Source organism: Melopsittacus undulatus, chromosome 8, assembly GCF_012275295.1.
Source record: "Melopsittacus undulatus isolate bMelUnd1 chromosome 8, bMelUnd1.mat.Z, whole genome shotgun sequence".
Classification (NCBI taxonomy): domain Eukaryota; kingdom Metazoa; phylum Chordata; class Aves; order Psittaciformes; family Psittaculidae; genus Melopsittacus; species Melopsittacus undulatus.
Genome location: NC_047534.1, coordinates 42212236 through 42228192, shown reverse-complemented (window position 1 = coordinate 42228192; position 15957 = coordinate 42212236). Strand labels below are relative to the sequence as shown.

At 35.5% G+C, this 15957-nt stretch overlaps 1 protein-coding gene across 4 annotated transcripts in view; it reads left to right on the top strand.

Moving 5' to 3' along the window:
- DYNC1I2 (dynein cytoplasmic 1 intermediate chain 2) overlaps positions 1–15957 on the top strand; it is a 30759-nt gene that overhangs the window by 432 nt on the left and 14370 nt on the right. For 2 of the 4 annotated variants that reach the window (XM_031052092.2, XM_031052093.2), the window contains exons 2-5: positions 1565–1682; positions 3069–3183; positions 6460–6550; positions 12012–12127. In XM_031052092.2, the coding sequence (XP_030907952.1) occupies positions 1575–1682; positions 3069–3183; positions 6460–6550; positions 12012–12127 (430 nt within the window). In that variant the 5' untranslated portion in view covers positions 1565–1574. Of the gene's footprint in view, positions 1–67; positions 190–1564; positions 1683–3068; positions 3184–6459; positions 6551–12011; positions 12128–15957 lie in introns of those variants that run through there. The other 2 variants (XM_031052094.2, XM_005152611.4) reach the window with 2 other exon arrangements.

Here is a 15957-nt window from a genome sequence, read left to right as displayed (position 1 = left end):
GGCGGCCCGCGCCTGGGCTCGGCCCTCCAAGTGGGAGAGGGTATGGGTGGGATCTTGTGCTGCTGCTTTTTCCAGGGCCTAGGGTGAGGTAAGATCCTGTCAGGGTTCCCTCTCCGGTGCGGCCCGTGAGAGGTTTGGGTGCGGAACTTGAGCTTGGCGGCACCTGATTCCTGCTGCTGTCATCTGAAGGTGGGGTGCGGTGCCGTTGGCTCTCCTCTCCCTTTCTCTCGGGGATGGCTCCGTTTGTTCAGCTTTGCTTTCCTCGGGGGGTGTTAGCAGGACGGACGGGGGCAGGGATCCATGGTGTGGTGACAGCGCGCCTTCCCGGAGCTGCTCTAAAGCAACACTAGAGTGCCAGTTGAAAATGCTGAAATATGGGGGGTTATGTATTTTATCAGTGCTTAAAATGCGTGCATGCAACACGGAGGCATACACAGACTTACCCCAGTATGCATACTACTAAGTATATCGGGGTAGATGTACGAGGCTTGCATCATTTTGCATTCTTTTCTGTGCTGAGATGTGCTATGCAGGAATTCTTAATATTGAATTGCTGAATTGTTATGTTATTATAAAAAATATATTACTATTGCTTGTTTTGGTATCTGTGTTATCAAGATTTGTGTAAAAACATTTATAGATCCTTTGTTGTTACAGAACCACTTCTGCAGTTTTTTATGGATTTTGTTTTGCTTAAAAACAGTAAAATTAAGCTTTTATTCACTCAGCCCTCTCACACAGTTTTCCCCACCTCTGTTCTAAGGTCTTTGTTACAAAATGGGTTTTTTTCCCTACCTTTTATTGTTGACCCTGTTGTCTATATTTAATTGAATCAATTATCTAGCAAAGCTTTCTGTAGAATTTGTGTCTTAAAAGATCTACCAGCAATGTACAAGAAGGCTGGGGAAGAATTGGTAATTGGTAATGCATATACTTTACAGGGGTTTTTTTGACCACCACGCTTTTACTTACTTTGTCTTGTTATTTATAGTAATCCTACTTAATATTTTAATAAATCTGTACTTTGAATCCTCCAACTGTATATAGAAAGATAGACATATATATCTTACATACTCCTAAGTTATAGCATGTCAATATTTAAGCTGTTGAAGTGAAAAGTAAAAGACAGATGCTGTGCTGCTATTCTCCTTGCTGTTTTCAGTCTCATAGTTGGGTCTGTAACTGTACCAAATCCTATAGCAAGATCGGATAATCCCATCTTCAGTGCCTAACATTTCTTTCAAAGCAGTTCCTTCGAACGGTATAAGAACTACCTAGGGTGACCTGTCACCATATCATAGTTCTGTCTGTTTTAAATCCATGAGTTACTATTGAGAATGTGTTAAGTGAAATAAATACAGAAATGGGAATGTGTGTGTAGGGGGTATTATTGTTATTATTTGAAGACTTTTTGGAGTTCTGGTTTAGGTAAGCTAGTGTAGCTTCTTTAAAGGAAAGCTGCAATCTTAACAAATCAGCAACAACAAAAAAACTTAACTAAGAGAAAAACAATAACAAAGACCCCAAACCAAAACCAAATGATGGTATGCTTTCTGTTGTTCAGGATTCCAGCCATGTCTGACAAAAGTGAACTGAAGGCGGAGTTGGAGCGCAAGAAACAACGATTAGCTCAAATCAGAGAGGAGAAGAAAAGAAAGGAGGAGGAAAGAAAGAAGAAAGAAGTAAGAAATTATTTTCTCTTTGAAATTTGCCTGTTAACTTGTCCAAAATATAAGGGTAGGTTGACTTAATAACCATTTGCTACATGTTATTCAGGGAGTGTCTGTTCAATGATTGGTTGCTGATGCAAATGTAACACTTCTATTTTCTTATAAGAGCAAACACCTACTGTTTTCTCTAGAATTATCCATATGGCAAGTTAGATTTAAATTTATTTTTTAATCCTACACTTGCATAAAGTTTTGATTTCTGCAACTGCTTGTGTGGGGGGGATACCATTAATCACTGTAAAATACTGCACAAAACCTCTGCTTAATGAGTTGTGGTGGTGTTAGAGAACATACTTCTGAAATGCAGAAGTATGCAAGTCAGACAGAATAACTGTCTGACCATCAGTATTGTTATTCTATAAGCAATGTGCTAAATTCTTCTGCTCTTTGACTGATCTTTAGCCTGAATTCTGAATTCAGAGCAACACTAGGGTTGTGTATGCTACTTGTGTAGGATATACAAAAGCTAACTTGATTTGTTAATAATCTTCTGTCTTCCTGCTAAAGTATGTGACAATCAGTGATTTATTACTGTGTTTCTCCTGAATTCAAATTATACCTTGTAAAATAACTTTTGCTGGAATATTTTGGTGATTTGGGGTACTTTTTCAAGACTTTGTGTTTTGGTTGTGATCTTGTATGTGTTCTACATCAGCACATGACTGAGGACTGGGCAGTTGCCAGCTGCATGACTCAGGCAAAAAGGAGAGAGAAATATCTCAGGCTATGTTCTGATGATCTTTTAACAATGTATTGCCTCTGACATTCCACATGTGATGCTATAGTTTATCACAATCCCCACTTTTATATCTTAGACATTTTCTTAATTGCTGTGCACTTCTGTATGTACTGTCTAGCCAAGTTTCTTAATACCCTCTTGACCGAAGAGGGGTGTCTCTTACTGTTACACCCTACAGTGTTTTCTTTGGCACTGTTGTAATTTCAAAGTCAGAACCATATGACTGTGTCTTTTAAATACTTTTATACACAGGTACACAATACATTTTCTTTCAGTCTTTTCATTTTGCAATGCTTTCCATTAGTGTGAAAGAGGTATTCTTGATTTTACGAAGTGTCAGTCATTTTGACACATGAGGAGACACCTTTTGCATCCTATACATGCCTTTCAAAGAGAGTACCAAAGCTGCAGAATTTTGTGATTCCTGTCTGTTGCTTGCTCTACCTGCAGAAAAGATCAACACAATTATTAGAGTCAAATATCTAACCTGTATGATAGATTTAAGTAGTATAAAAAAAACCTCCTATGAGATCTCAAAAAAATAAAACCATTTTTAATATCTGGTAAATGCTATAACTTAATTATTGAATTATTTATAGACTGATCAGAAGAAAGAAGTCCTTCCTATACAAGAAGAATCTGATCTTGAAAAGAAGAGAAGAGAAGCTGAAGCATTACTTCAGAGCATGGGGTTGACACCTGAGTCTCCTGTTGGTAGGAATGTTAATATTTACTTGAGATAAATGTTTGGTGTTTTTTGTGAGTTGTTTTTTTGGGGTGTGGTTTTGAGGGGGTTGTTGGTGGTTTGGTTTTGTTAGGGTTGTGATATTTCTACAGCTGGCATGAAAGTTCTCTTGCCACTGTTTTTTGGGGTATACATGTCTGGGGTTTGTCCTGCATGATCTCTGTTATAAATGTTGAGTGATGTGCTTCAGTACGCATTACTATTTTGTAAAGTGTATGTTTTACACCTAGTGGATTATTTGGAGTTTTTTAGTTAAAATGCCTAAACAGCATGTATTTGTTGCTCTATTTTTATTTTTTTATTTCCCCTGCATGTTACTCATCTATAATTTTTCCTTTCTCTTTTTCATAATACCAAATTTTAATTATGCTATTTTTGTGCACACTTGGTTTATTTCCTTTCTACCTCTTTTGCACCCTGATTTTCCTTATCTCAAATACCTGACTTTGGACTAATAGCAAGGCTAAATATCATCCTTGGTAGTTAAGTTTTATGATTCATATCTGTGCCACTCTTGTATGGGTTAGCATATTAGTTGTTGCTTTTTTTCCTTTACATAGCCACATATTTCTGGGAGATGAAAATGAAAATTCAGTTCCACTTTTTGACTCTAGCTCTGAAACCTAAGGGGTTTAAAAGTAATTTTTCACTTTAGCTCAATGATGAGTGTCTATTTTAACTGGGTTTGCAAATAAAAATGATTTGCTACAGATAAAGTATATTTGCAACTGTATCTTCATAATTGCTTTTGCATAGTCCTCAAGTGTTCAAAGTGAATGTGGCATAAAAAGCATTACAGCTACTCCCATTCTAACTGCCACTACAGTAATTTTTTAGTAGCTTTAACTGTTCTCACAGTTTAGAGAATGCTATTTAGAGAATTTGGGCTATGTTAGGTCTAATGTACAGCACTTTAAATCATCAGATCTTACCTGCTAGAGATTTTGTTTGTCAGACTGATACTTTAATGCTTTCTTGTGTGAGGTTGTGCTCGGGCAGCTGATGAAACTCTGGCAGAAATGGGTATGATTGTTGGTGGTGGCTTTTTAAATCTGTGAGGGAGAATCTAAAAACCACAGGATAGTCAGTCCTTAAAGCAAGTCGTTGCGTAGACTTAGCATACTTATATGAAAAGCTCTTTGGGGTGCTGGTATGTAAGACTGGGGCACGCCCCTGTGAGTACTATGTTAAATTCCATACTTAACCACACATTTCAATGTACACATACATAAATTTGCAGGGAATTAATTCTGTTTTCTGTCAAGATACCCAGACCCAATTTAGATCCTAAATCAAGCTAAAATGTCCTACTCAGTAGTCACAGTAGCACGCCTAGCCTTTGATTTGGTCTGCTGACTGGATACTGGCCGAGTATGATAAGTACAGTGATTGCATGCCTGAGCTGAAGCTAACTCATAGCTGACCAGCTTGTTGTGCAGATAACTTGAGCTTTCATAGTTGGTGTAGGTGGATAGCTTGAGATTAGATTCCTTCACAGCAATTTATATCAAAAATTCTGAATGCAATTCCTGTCCTGTTAACTGCTGGAGTAAGGTAGTTCTTTTATGGGAGAAGGGGCCTTAACAATGTAATTATGCTTTTGATATCTACCATACTGGTTGTATAGGAAGGCATAAGCTAGTGAACCAAAATTCTTTTTCATCCTTCTTTGGGGTAGGTGGATTTTTACTTGGTCTTTTCTTAAGACAGTTGATCTTTAAATAGGTTTCACCTCACTAATAGGAAGCTTTTCTTCAAAACGGTTTGCCCCACGAGAGGGCACTGTAACATCAAAACTAAGTTAATGGATTCTTCTGGCCATGCTGCCTGACTTCTGTAAATGGTAACAAGATATGTTTCTAATGTCACTTGAATTAAGAGAGAGTGACATTAAAATGTCGTCGTTTCTTGAAATGCACAAAAATAATGTGGGAACTTCCCTTAGTATAAATTACTTGGTAATGGTGATGATGGATTGAAGAATATACATGTATATATTCACACTCATATACACTCATATAAATATAAGTAAAAAGTCTGTGTGTAAGTATAATTTTAAGAAGTATAATTCTACATAAAAGTCTCTCCTGTAGGAGGAATGAGTTTTCAATAAATTAAAGAATTCACTGTAGTTTTGTAAATTTTTAGGGTGTATTTTTTTCATCAACCAGAATCGTATGTCTGTTTTGGGATAGGATGGAAACATGCTTCAGAATTCACAATGTACCTGTGATCTTTAAGAATATTGCAGATCGAAATTCAGAATTCTCCCTTGCCTGACCCCTAACAGAGTGGATCCCAATTTTTATACAGAAATTCTGTTCAGTTGATTACAGGTTCATTTTAAGGGTTGCTGAGGAGTTAATGTGTTCTATGAACATTTTGCATATTGCTGAAAAATGAAGTATATAAGAACCTTCAGCACAAACCTTGATTCTTAAGCATAAACCTGAATTTCGTTAAATAATGAATTGCACTATTTCTAAAAAGAAAAGTAGAAAGAAATGTTAAAATAGTTTTGTGTTTGTGTCAGATTGCATGATACCATTCGCTTTAATGTATCAGGTCCAAAAAACATGTTGCTTTTATCTACATGCTGAAAACTGACTTTTAGGAAAAAGTTTCAGTATAACACTACTATATTTTTTTTTGTCAAGTAAAAATTAAAAAAACCCACAAAAATCCCCCAAAACCTAACGCTGGGAAATTTTTGTTGTAATACACAGCATTTATGATGATTTGATTTAAACTAGAACAGAAGTGCTGTGTAATAAAGCCAGTTCTTTTGTACCACACTTTGGTGATTGTATGTTCAGAAGCAACATTACCAATTAAATACATTCAGTGGCTAGTTTTTAAGAAAACCTGATGTCAAAGTTATATTAACAGCTATCATTTATGTTTAAGCAATGTGGTTTAGTGGAAATTGTCCTTTGAAAATTGATGCCATCATTTGTCAGTTTAAAAATATATTTTCAATTCATTTTCTCTTAACTGTCTCCCTCCATGTCTTTTTTTTATGCTCAAAGTGCATAAATGCCAAACAACTGCATGAAAGTCCAGCATGAATTGTTAACATTGTCTTTTCCCCTCTCTTTCTACTGTTCATTTTCATCCATGTATATTTTGTTTGCCATCACTTTTTTTTTTTTTTAATACTTCATGTTAAATTATTTTTAAAACATCCTAAGCTGTGCAACCTCTGCGAATAGTAACAGCGGATACCTGTCTGTTTCACTATTTAGTCCCTCCTCCTACCTCTCCGTCTTCCAAATCTGTGAGTACACCAAGTGAGGCTGGGAGCCAGGACTCTGGTGATGGTGCTGTTGGATCTAGGTACGTCACTTTCCTTGTCGTGTTCCTTTGCTTAATACTCAGATTCTGAATAATTAAGCTTTAGAAGAAATCAAGGTTAATTACTTGATTATAATAACATGAGGTTATAGTGCTGAATCTGTGAATAGTAACTTTTACACAAGTCCTTTAAAATTTTAAATACAACTACACTTGCTAATTTGAAAATGCCAACATTAATGTAGAGTTGTTTAAAGTTCCAAGTTAAAAGTGATATTAAGTCTGTCTTGTAATCTTGTAAACATGAATGCCTCAGGACAATAGAAAAATGGAGAAGTCCAACTTCTGGGCTCTTCCCAGCTTTTTCTAAAGGAGATTGTGTATGGATGATAGGCTGTTTCCTTTTTTCCACTCTATTCTAGCTGTTCTCATAAAAAACACTCTACAAACATTGCATTGCTTCTGATTTTAATTTCCCCGCCCCTTACTCAGAACAGTATTTCTCATTATTTCACTTTGCAGTCATTCCTGTAACGCAGCTATACCACTTAGTCTCTCTCATTTGGCCAAAACACTTAGTGCAGCCACAGGTTTTTTTTTTTTTCCCAGTTCCAGTACTTGCCACATCTATTTGACCCATTTTTTTTGTGCAGTTTGAGTTTTGTCTGCTATAAGGAGTCAGATAAATATTTCTGTTCAGCTACATCAGAGTGGTAGTACATGGTGATAAGGTGAGACACGTTACTTCCAAATGGCATTTCTGTTGTTCTCATGCACAGTCTTTGAATAAGAGCAGTTTTGGCTATTAACACTGGTAGCTTGTATTTTCTCAGGAAATTAAGTTCACTTACTTAAAATTTATTGAGTATGCATTCAGTGTAAAGTTTAGTTAAAGCACAGTAACTAAAGCAGTTATCTGATACTTCTCTGCTTATATGAGTAGTTATTCTGGAGAAAGGCTAAATACACTGCTCTGAAACCTCTTTTAAAAAGCGTCTTGTAAGCATGTGGATTATGCACACATAAGTATGTATAATCTTAATCTGAAAACATTCAAGAGTTTAATGGCCTGAGCAAAGGTTACAAAGATAGAGAGAATACTTTAGTCAGCGGGTATCAACCTAAATTTTATTTTTATCATTTTAACAGTGCCCAGGTGTGATCTTGTGCATAGATTATTCACTATGCAATTGAAGTTCACCTGTCATTTTAATAGAAAAGCAATATAATTGTTTCTTAACTACTAAGCAAGTTTTAAATTGTTTGAAATCTGTGATTATTGCTTATTAAATTGTCATCTCATTTAAATTCAGTGTTTAAAAGAAAAAGAATTATGATTTTTTTTTATAAAATAAGAAAAAACCTTTCCATTCATACAAGTTCCATGTGAAACAATGTGTATAGGCTGCCTATGTTGAATTGAACAGCATGTTGTGTACTGAATTTATCTTCACCTCATAGGTGTGCTGTGCTCTCTGATTGTGTGTTCCTCAAGCATAGTAACGTTATGTTGTAGGCATACATTTTCTTACAAAGCCTTGAGAAAACTTGTATTATAAGCCTCTGTAGCTTCATGCATTTGCAAGCTTTAAAACTAAATCTGTCTCTTGACAATTTCCCACATGTGGAATGATGAAAAGATTGTGGTCTTGAAAGTGTAGAGGTATGAATGTATAGCTAAATTGAAGGCTATATAGAGTCACTGTTTAAGTCCTCTTGCTCATTTTCTGACCACTAGATAACATTCTTCCCCTGAAGATCCTGAAAGTTAATGAGAAAAGTTGGAATGTGTGATGTCCTTTAGCATTATACCTGGTATTTCACAGGTGACTTTCATATCAATATGTGCTATAACACCCAAGTTGTTCTGCTATCCTTGATAATCTTAAAAAGCTCTTCATATTAGTGCATTATTTCAGGTTTGGTTATTTTCTCTGGTCTGTAACCATTTGTTCTCTTGTCATGCTGCAGCTATATATTACAAAGATGATTTCCTTTGTTAATGTAATCTTGTCTGTATGGTTCTGGATCTTGCCAATATCTTATTTAGTAATCAGTAGGTTAGTGTTCAGACTGTGTTCCTGCGGTTATTTCTATCTGTCTTGCTTTATTTTCATGAGCAGAGTTTTGGTACCCAGTTTGATACTGTTCTTTCTCTCATTTCCTCAGTTAAGAATATACATTTAAACCTGGAAATAATACAGTTGGTTTACTTTTGGGTTAGGTGAATGCTTTATAGAATTATTTTAAATGCAGAAAATCCTTTCTAGAGATACAGCCTGGATACAGAGAAGTTAGAGTGTATATGGAAGAGTAGGAACTCCTGTTCACTGAAGCTTGTAGACAAACTCATTTAACTTAAGGCGTAACAAACATCTGGAAGCAAAAGGAACAGTACACAATTTTGGTGCACATATAATAGATTAATTTTATCTGGGAATGTTACCTTTATTTTAAAAGAACATCTCTGAGAAACATTTAACTATAACGTGTACTGCTTGTTGACTTTAATTATTTTAAAAGGCAGACTATCCCTAGTACAACCAAAGCAACTGTTGCAAGTTAAAGGAATGCTTTGAAAGCATGAAAGTTACCTCAGTAAAGGCTATATATTAAGCAGGCACAAAATTTGGAGCCTTTTAAATTCATAGTCATTTCTCACAAGTGGGTTTGACAAAGTTGAGAAAGTGTTTGACAAAATCCTGTGGTAATGCAGCATTTGGATCTGTAGATATGTTGCTTCTGCAAAGGACTGCTTAAAGGTTAGGGTGGTTGGTGATTTGGTTTGGGTTTTTTTTCTTTATATATGGAACAACACGAGCAATATCCAGCTTGAAGTTTCAGGCACCAAATTAAACTTCGATCTTAAACCTACATTGTCAAGAAAAATAGTAGAGACCTAAATAATAAGTGTACTCTAATTAATTTCATGTTAAATGGTGTGTTTTCTGATGCACAAAAGATACAGAAATGTATTACAAATTTATTGCTAAGTTACTGCTTGCAGATGCAGTAGCCGTTATGTAGGATGATTTGCCAGATATAAGCACATGGATTTGTAATTCTTAATTAAACTATAACTAATTATCTTAATGCATACTTCCTACAAGAACAAGGTAATGCATGATACACCCATACTTAGGAGCTTCTCTGGCGTTGCCTGTATGCTTTTGAGATTAACTTTACCTTTGGAATTCTGAGCTTGGTTTATAAGAGCATTACCATGCATGGGAATGAAATGTACAATTTCATTTTATTGACTTATCATAGTAAAATATATGGTTTTTATAAAAATATAATAGCATCTAAGAACGTCAGAAAGCCCACATATGTTCATCTGTTAATCTCTCATATGATCTTATTTTTAAAATCTCTCTAAACCTGATAGCAGACAGTAGGCTAAATTAAAATGTGTAGAGAAGGGATGAAGGGAGAGGGAAGGTTTATTTCCCCCTTCATGTTTCTTCTGATCAAAAGTGACTTGAAATGGATCTATTCTGTTTGTTACTATACATGACTCTGAAACGTGTTACTAATACAAAGCCCACTATTTCTAAGTGATTCAAATACCTTAAATGGAGTTGGCTCTAAATCAGATGACACTTACAAGCCCAAGGCAGTGCTTAACCCATAATTGCTGCAGTGTCACATCTTGGAAACTCTAGCAGTTCTCTATCCCAGTGGAAGTACATTTTTGCCCTGCTACCACAAGGCTTATGTGTTGATTCATTTCCTTTACCATTATGACAATTTCCTCCACATATTTACTGCTCTGGGCAGGATTGCATTATGTTAACAAATCTGTCTTCATATGACATGAACAAATCTGAACAGATTTTAAAAGGAATTAAAAGAAAGTTTTTCATGGTTCTTGTCAGAATTAAAAATATTTTTATTTGCCTCTCATAAATGCCATATTTGTTTGCAGGTCTTTAACTTTCAATCAATCTTTTTAAAATGATTTCTTGTCTAATAGCTCTGAATTCTGTGTTTGCTTTTTAACTTTTGTATTTACTGCATGTATTATTGCACTGAATGTTTGCTGAATTTCCCTTAACTGATGTTACATTGCTTTGTTTCTTGTGAACAACAACATAACTATAAGCTTACTGTAACTCTAGCATTTCATAGCGTGTATTTGCTTCACTAATCTCTGGCCTTTTTTGCTAATGCTGCATGATTGTTCAACCTGGGGTGTCAGGACGCTGCATTGGGATACTGATCCATCAGTTCTTCAGCTCCACTCTGATTCCGATCTGGGGTATTGCATTAGATTTCTTATATTCCCTCTTTCATGTACTTATGGATAAGAGCTTTTTTTTTTTTTTTTAATTTAAGACTTCAAGTAGTTGTTAAAAGACTGTTCTGTAATAACAGAAATTCACTATCCTTAGACTTAGTGCAGTTTGCTTGCAGTAGGAAAGTTTTCTATTACTTAATATACGTAAGTTACATATTTCTGATAACGGTACTTATTTGTGCTTTTCTTGAGTCTTTCTTTGATAAAATATAAACTTCAAGATGTCATTTCTTTAAAATAAAAAAAACTTAGTATTTTCAAAACAGAGTAGCTCCCTTTTTTTCTTGTGCTGCAGCTTTTATAAGCATATTATAAGCACTTACTAAAGCCCATATTTCACTGTAAGAATTATGATTCTGCCCACCAAAACATTTCAAAAGGGGTTACTTTTTTTTTCATCTGCTTTTATCTAAGGAGAGGGGTGGATAAGAAGTTAAATTTGATGTAGGTAAATTGTTGTTGGAACATTGCAGTGTTACTACAATGCATACTGAAATTAGCTTTTATAGGAAACTACAATGACTGAATGAATGTGTAGAAAAATTCAGTCATTGTGTGGTTTGGAAGTACATTGCACACTGTAGCTTGATACTAGCTGTATCTGCATTTATAGGATCTTCCACAAGCTAAAGTCAGAAGGCTAAGATGTTTTTTATGTCTTATTCTGAAGTAATGTCTTACAGAGAAATCACTTGTCAGTGTGTGAGTCTCAGATCACATTTGCAGCTCTGCATTTAAAATAGTATCTTAGATGAAGACAAAAAAGGGCAGCAAAGTTAAAAGGACTAAAAAATGCTTTTTTCTTCAGAATACCTAAGCTGGTTTTTAAGTTTTAAAATCCTGTTTCTGTACAAATATGACTTGTGAGCAGATCTGTTCCAGTGAAAATAGAGATGTCATAAATTTAACAGTATCCTAGTCAACCACAAAGAGCAAAACTTTAAAATTATATCCTAAAATACAGATATTTATATATATGCATGTCTTCCTTTTTGTTGCAGATTTATAAATAGCTGCTCATTTTAAATAATAATGATAATAAAATATTAGTCATAGTTATGTGACTTCTTCAAAGTTAAATTTCCACTGGATTTTCGCTAAGCAGTGCTATGACATGTTGACTTGGGTATTCTTTTAGACAAAATGTGGATTAATTCATAAATGTTGGATGTTTTTTCTGATTTCTCTATTAACTTTTTTTAGACGTGGACCTGTTAAACTTGGAATGGCCAAAATTACACAAGTTGATTTTCCTCCTCGAGAAGTTGTTACATATACAAAGGAGACGCAAACACCTGTTATGACTCAGCCAAAGGAAGGTGAATACTGTTTTCTTGAGTGCCATCATCGTTTGATGTATGTGCACTTCACAAAAGTCACTTACAGATGGGTTTTCTCCATCATTTCAGTGTCAAGGGTTATCTTCAGGTCTGTCTTGAAACTACCTAAATACATTCATAATGGCTAACTTATTACTAAGTTAATTTTTCTTTTATTATAATAACAGAATTAGAACCAGCGCTTGTGATTTTGAAGCTTAAGAAGGTAAATGAGAGGTTGATACGTGAGACAATTGATAGACAGTTGATATAAATTCCATTATTTATATGTGTTGCTTAAGTGTTACTGTCATTCTGTATCTCGTTTAACATTACTTTTATTACTAATACATGGTATTTTCTTACTTCTAGTAATGTTCAGATTAGACACAAAGTTGCTTAATTAGCTAATAAATAAGTGGGATATATTCTGCAGTTATGCCCTCCCTAAGAATTACTTGAAGGTAACTTAGCAGTTAACCCCACACATTTTTTAAGGATTTGAATTTTTATACCTGAAACTTATACACTGAGTTTTAAAAGACAGAATTAATGTCTTTATTAACCTGTGCCATTTCTGTTCTCATCAGCTCAACACATGCTTTCTTTCAGTCATGACTTGTTTGCTTTTCAGACAAGAAATTTTTCCAAAGCTGGCTAATAAATTTAGTTTTCAGTGTTGAAACACTTGAATTTTGCTGCAAATAACAATACTAATCTTGACCTAGTTTTTATGTAGTTTTACAACAAAATCTCTTAGTTATTTGGTATGACTGACTTTGAGTATGTGTCTTTGCTAGCAGTTTTAGGGCCTAATTCTACATTCATGATTTTCTTACTCTTTGGTATGTGAACTTTTGGGTGTTTATGCAAGGAGATAGAAGCACTTTTTGAAACATGAAGAGAATACTCAGCTGAAATCTTAGGCTGTCTTTTTTCCATAAAACTGTATAATTTACTTGGAAGTGTAATGCAAGTAATGAGGAGTGTAAAGTGGAATGCAAGTGGTGCAGAGCTATTGCTGCTCCTGTCTACATCAATATGCTGCTCTTGTCTGGGGTGTGTCTGGAGGTCACTTTGGCAAGTTTGGTAATATGCAAATGACATTGTGAAAGAGTTGGGGGGCGAGGGGGAGGAGGGAAAAGAAAGTAAATTGCAACAACACTGTTGAGAAGTTTCTTTTGTTACCTCTGGATATCCAGTGTGAGGGATCGGTGTGTCTTCGGAGCACAAACCAGATGTTTCAAACTTTGTTATTCAGTGAGCCAGAATAACAGAGGTTCTGCTCTTTGTTTCTTTCCCATTCTTCATTTTATCTGTATCCATGTACAGATGGCATCTGGGGGTTTCCTGCTTTCATTTTTCCCATGCCCTCACCTTTTCCTTTCTCTGTTCCCTCAGGATTTTTTCCTCCCCTTTATCTATGGAATCTGAAGACTTAGTTCATAATTTATGTGCTTGAAGGGTTTTACTACTGCTGCCTGCTGTCAGTGAAAATTGCCTGGGATTGTATGGTCTTAGTTTCATACTCCTTACATAGTCTGTAGTTGAGGTTTATTGGAGTTGAGTGAGACAGATGGGTCATCTACATTTCTGTATTGACCAGAAAGTTCTCTCAATACAGATGTTGTGTCCTAATCCATTTCACCTTTAAAAGAATACTGTTTTCTTGAGGGCCATCATAATTTTATGTATGTGTACTTCACAGAAGTCACTTAGAGATGCCTTTTCATCATTTCAGTGTCAATGATCTTCTTAAGGTCTGTCTTAAAACTGCCTAAATACATTCATAATTAATCTCTATGTTCACAATTTATGATGATGTCTGAATGGGGACACAGGTTTTCTTTAGGAAAAGATTCATCGTGCCTCAAAAGAAATCAATCACAAATTTTGATTTTGGGAAGCAAATTTTGAAGTCGTTAAAACAATTGACAAAAGCAATATACCGCATTTTCAGAGTGCAGTTAGATAAATTTAAATTGGATATATTCCATCTCATTATTATTTTTTTTCTCACAAATTTAAGTTGGTTTTGTTTGTTTTAGTGAGTGTACTGTAGAGAAAATCTTGCAAAGTACACTTGAAAGTTGAGCTTGCATCTGAATTTACACCTACAGCTAGTATCCAGTAGCTCCCTTGTATGGCAACAAGCTGCATCTCAGCTAGGTTAGATCCAGTGTTCACACTTTCTTGTAAAATGGGCTGGACCTTTCTTGATTATCATATCTTGAGATTTTAAAATGCTGTTGGAGAAGTGCTTTTGAACAAAGGAAAACAGAAGCAGTTTTATTAGGTATGGTATGCAGCTATTCTGTAGGTTGTGCTGTATGTTGAATCGTGTCACTCAATTGAAGTTAATAAACATATTTCACAGTTCTTGGAGGAGGATGTCCACAACCAAAGTAGGCTTGGAAGGTAAATCTGCGTATGTTTAATGGGCTTTTCATATGGTCAGTGTAACCCACAGCTGCCCTTTCCTCAAGGTCCCATATATACAGGTGTCCAAGGAGAACCATAATAAGAAATAGTGCTGGGGTAGCAGTCTTGGTGCTCTCAAACTTCTTGCTTTGATGAAAGTACTGACACATGTCTGTCCTCAGTACTCTTTTTTTTCTTTCATGCTTTTGTGGTTTTTTGTTTCTCCAGAATTTTGACCAGCCTCAGTCTTCCAACTCCCCTTCTTCTGTAGCAGCTGTATTTATTATGGGGAAAACGTCATTCAGGGGAATATAGCAAAGCAGTTTTTGTCATTCTCATATAGAGTAACCATGAACATTTTTTTTTGTTTAGGGACCAAATAACTTCATTTTGGCTTGGTAAATATGGTGTGCTATTCTTGGTGCTGCTTCCCCTTACTTCTTAACTAATGAGCCTAAACATCTATGTCTCTATGCCATTAATACACTTTAACTTTTGTTATGATCGTAACATGAACATCCTATGTTTAAGGTGCCCCATTCCCCAGTATCCTTGTTTTGCCATCCCCTTTTTTACTCTCTAAATCTATTTCTCACTTCCTGTGATGCTGTATGTAACACCGCTGCTTATTTGCCTCATTGTCCAATTTTGGTGAACATGTTGTTTTAGTGAGTGTGGGTCAGCTGGTTATTAGGGGTGTTATTTGGCCTCTATTCAACGTGCTCTACCAGGCAGCAGATTTTCAGGTCTACTCTCTGAAAATACATTTGAAATTGTGTTCCCTTCATACACTCATTTCTTTCTAGCAGGCAGCAGGAGCAGTTTCAGCAACAGAGACACAATTCAGATGTGAACTCTGGTATATGTCTCGATGTTCTGCAGGCTCCATGTTGGCCACCACGCAGAGTACTGTCATCATCGGTGACAAATCTTTTTTTTCTATAGTTCTTGCTACACTGTTTCTCCTATACTCTTCAATCTTTTCCTTTGTGATTTGCTAACATATTGTTCAGATTCATATGGAAAGAAATTAGTTGCCAGTGTGGCAAATAAGGATGTGTTATGAGTTCTTGTAGTAGTTGATCTAAAGAAAGGTAGGCATATAGGGGAATATGACTCTGCTCAGCTGTCACAATTAGGGCTTTTCCTGGGCTAATGGGATACTTATTATTTAGTCCTGCTTTGCAATATTGTGTTTGTGTGATCACAGCTAACTGCAGATAGTATTATTGCATTAGCTTCACTCTTTGAGGAATTTCTGTCTCCAAGATGCAGAATGAAAATATTAAGCATTTTTTCTCCTTTAATTCTGACCTAGAGTAATAACAGTGTGCTGCATAGGATTGGCTTCTTGGATGCTGTTACAGTGAATGCAGCATTTTTAGATTTTAATATTTTAAAATTAAATA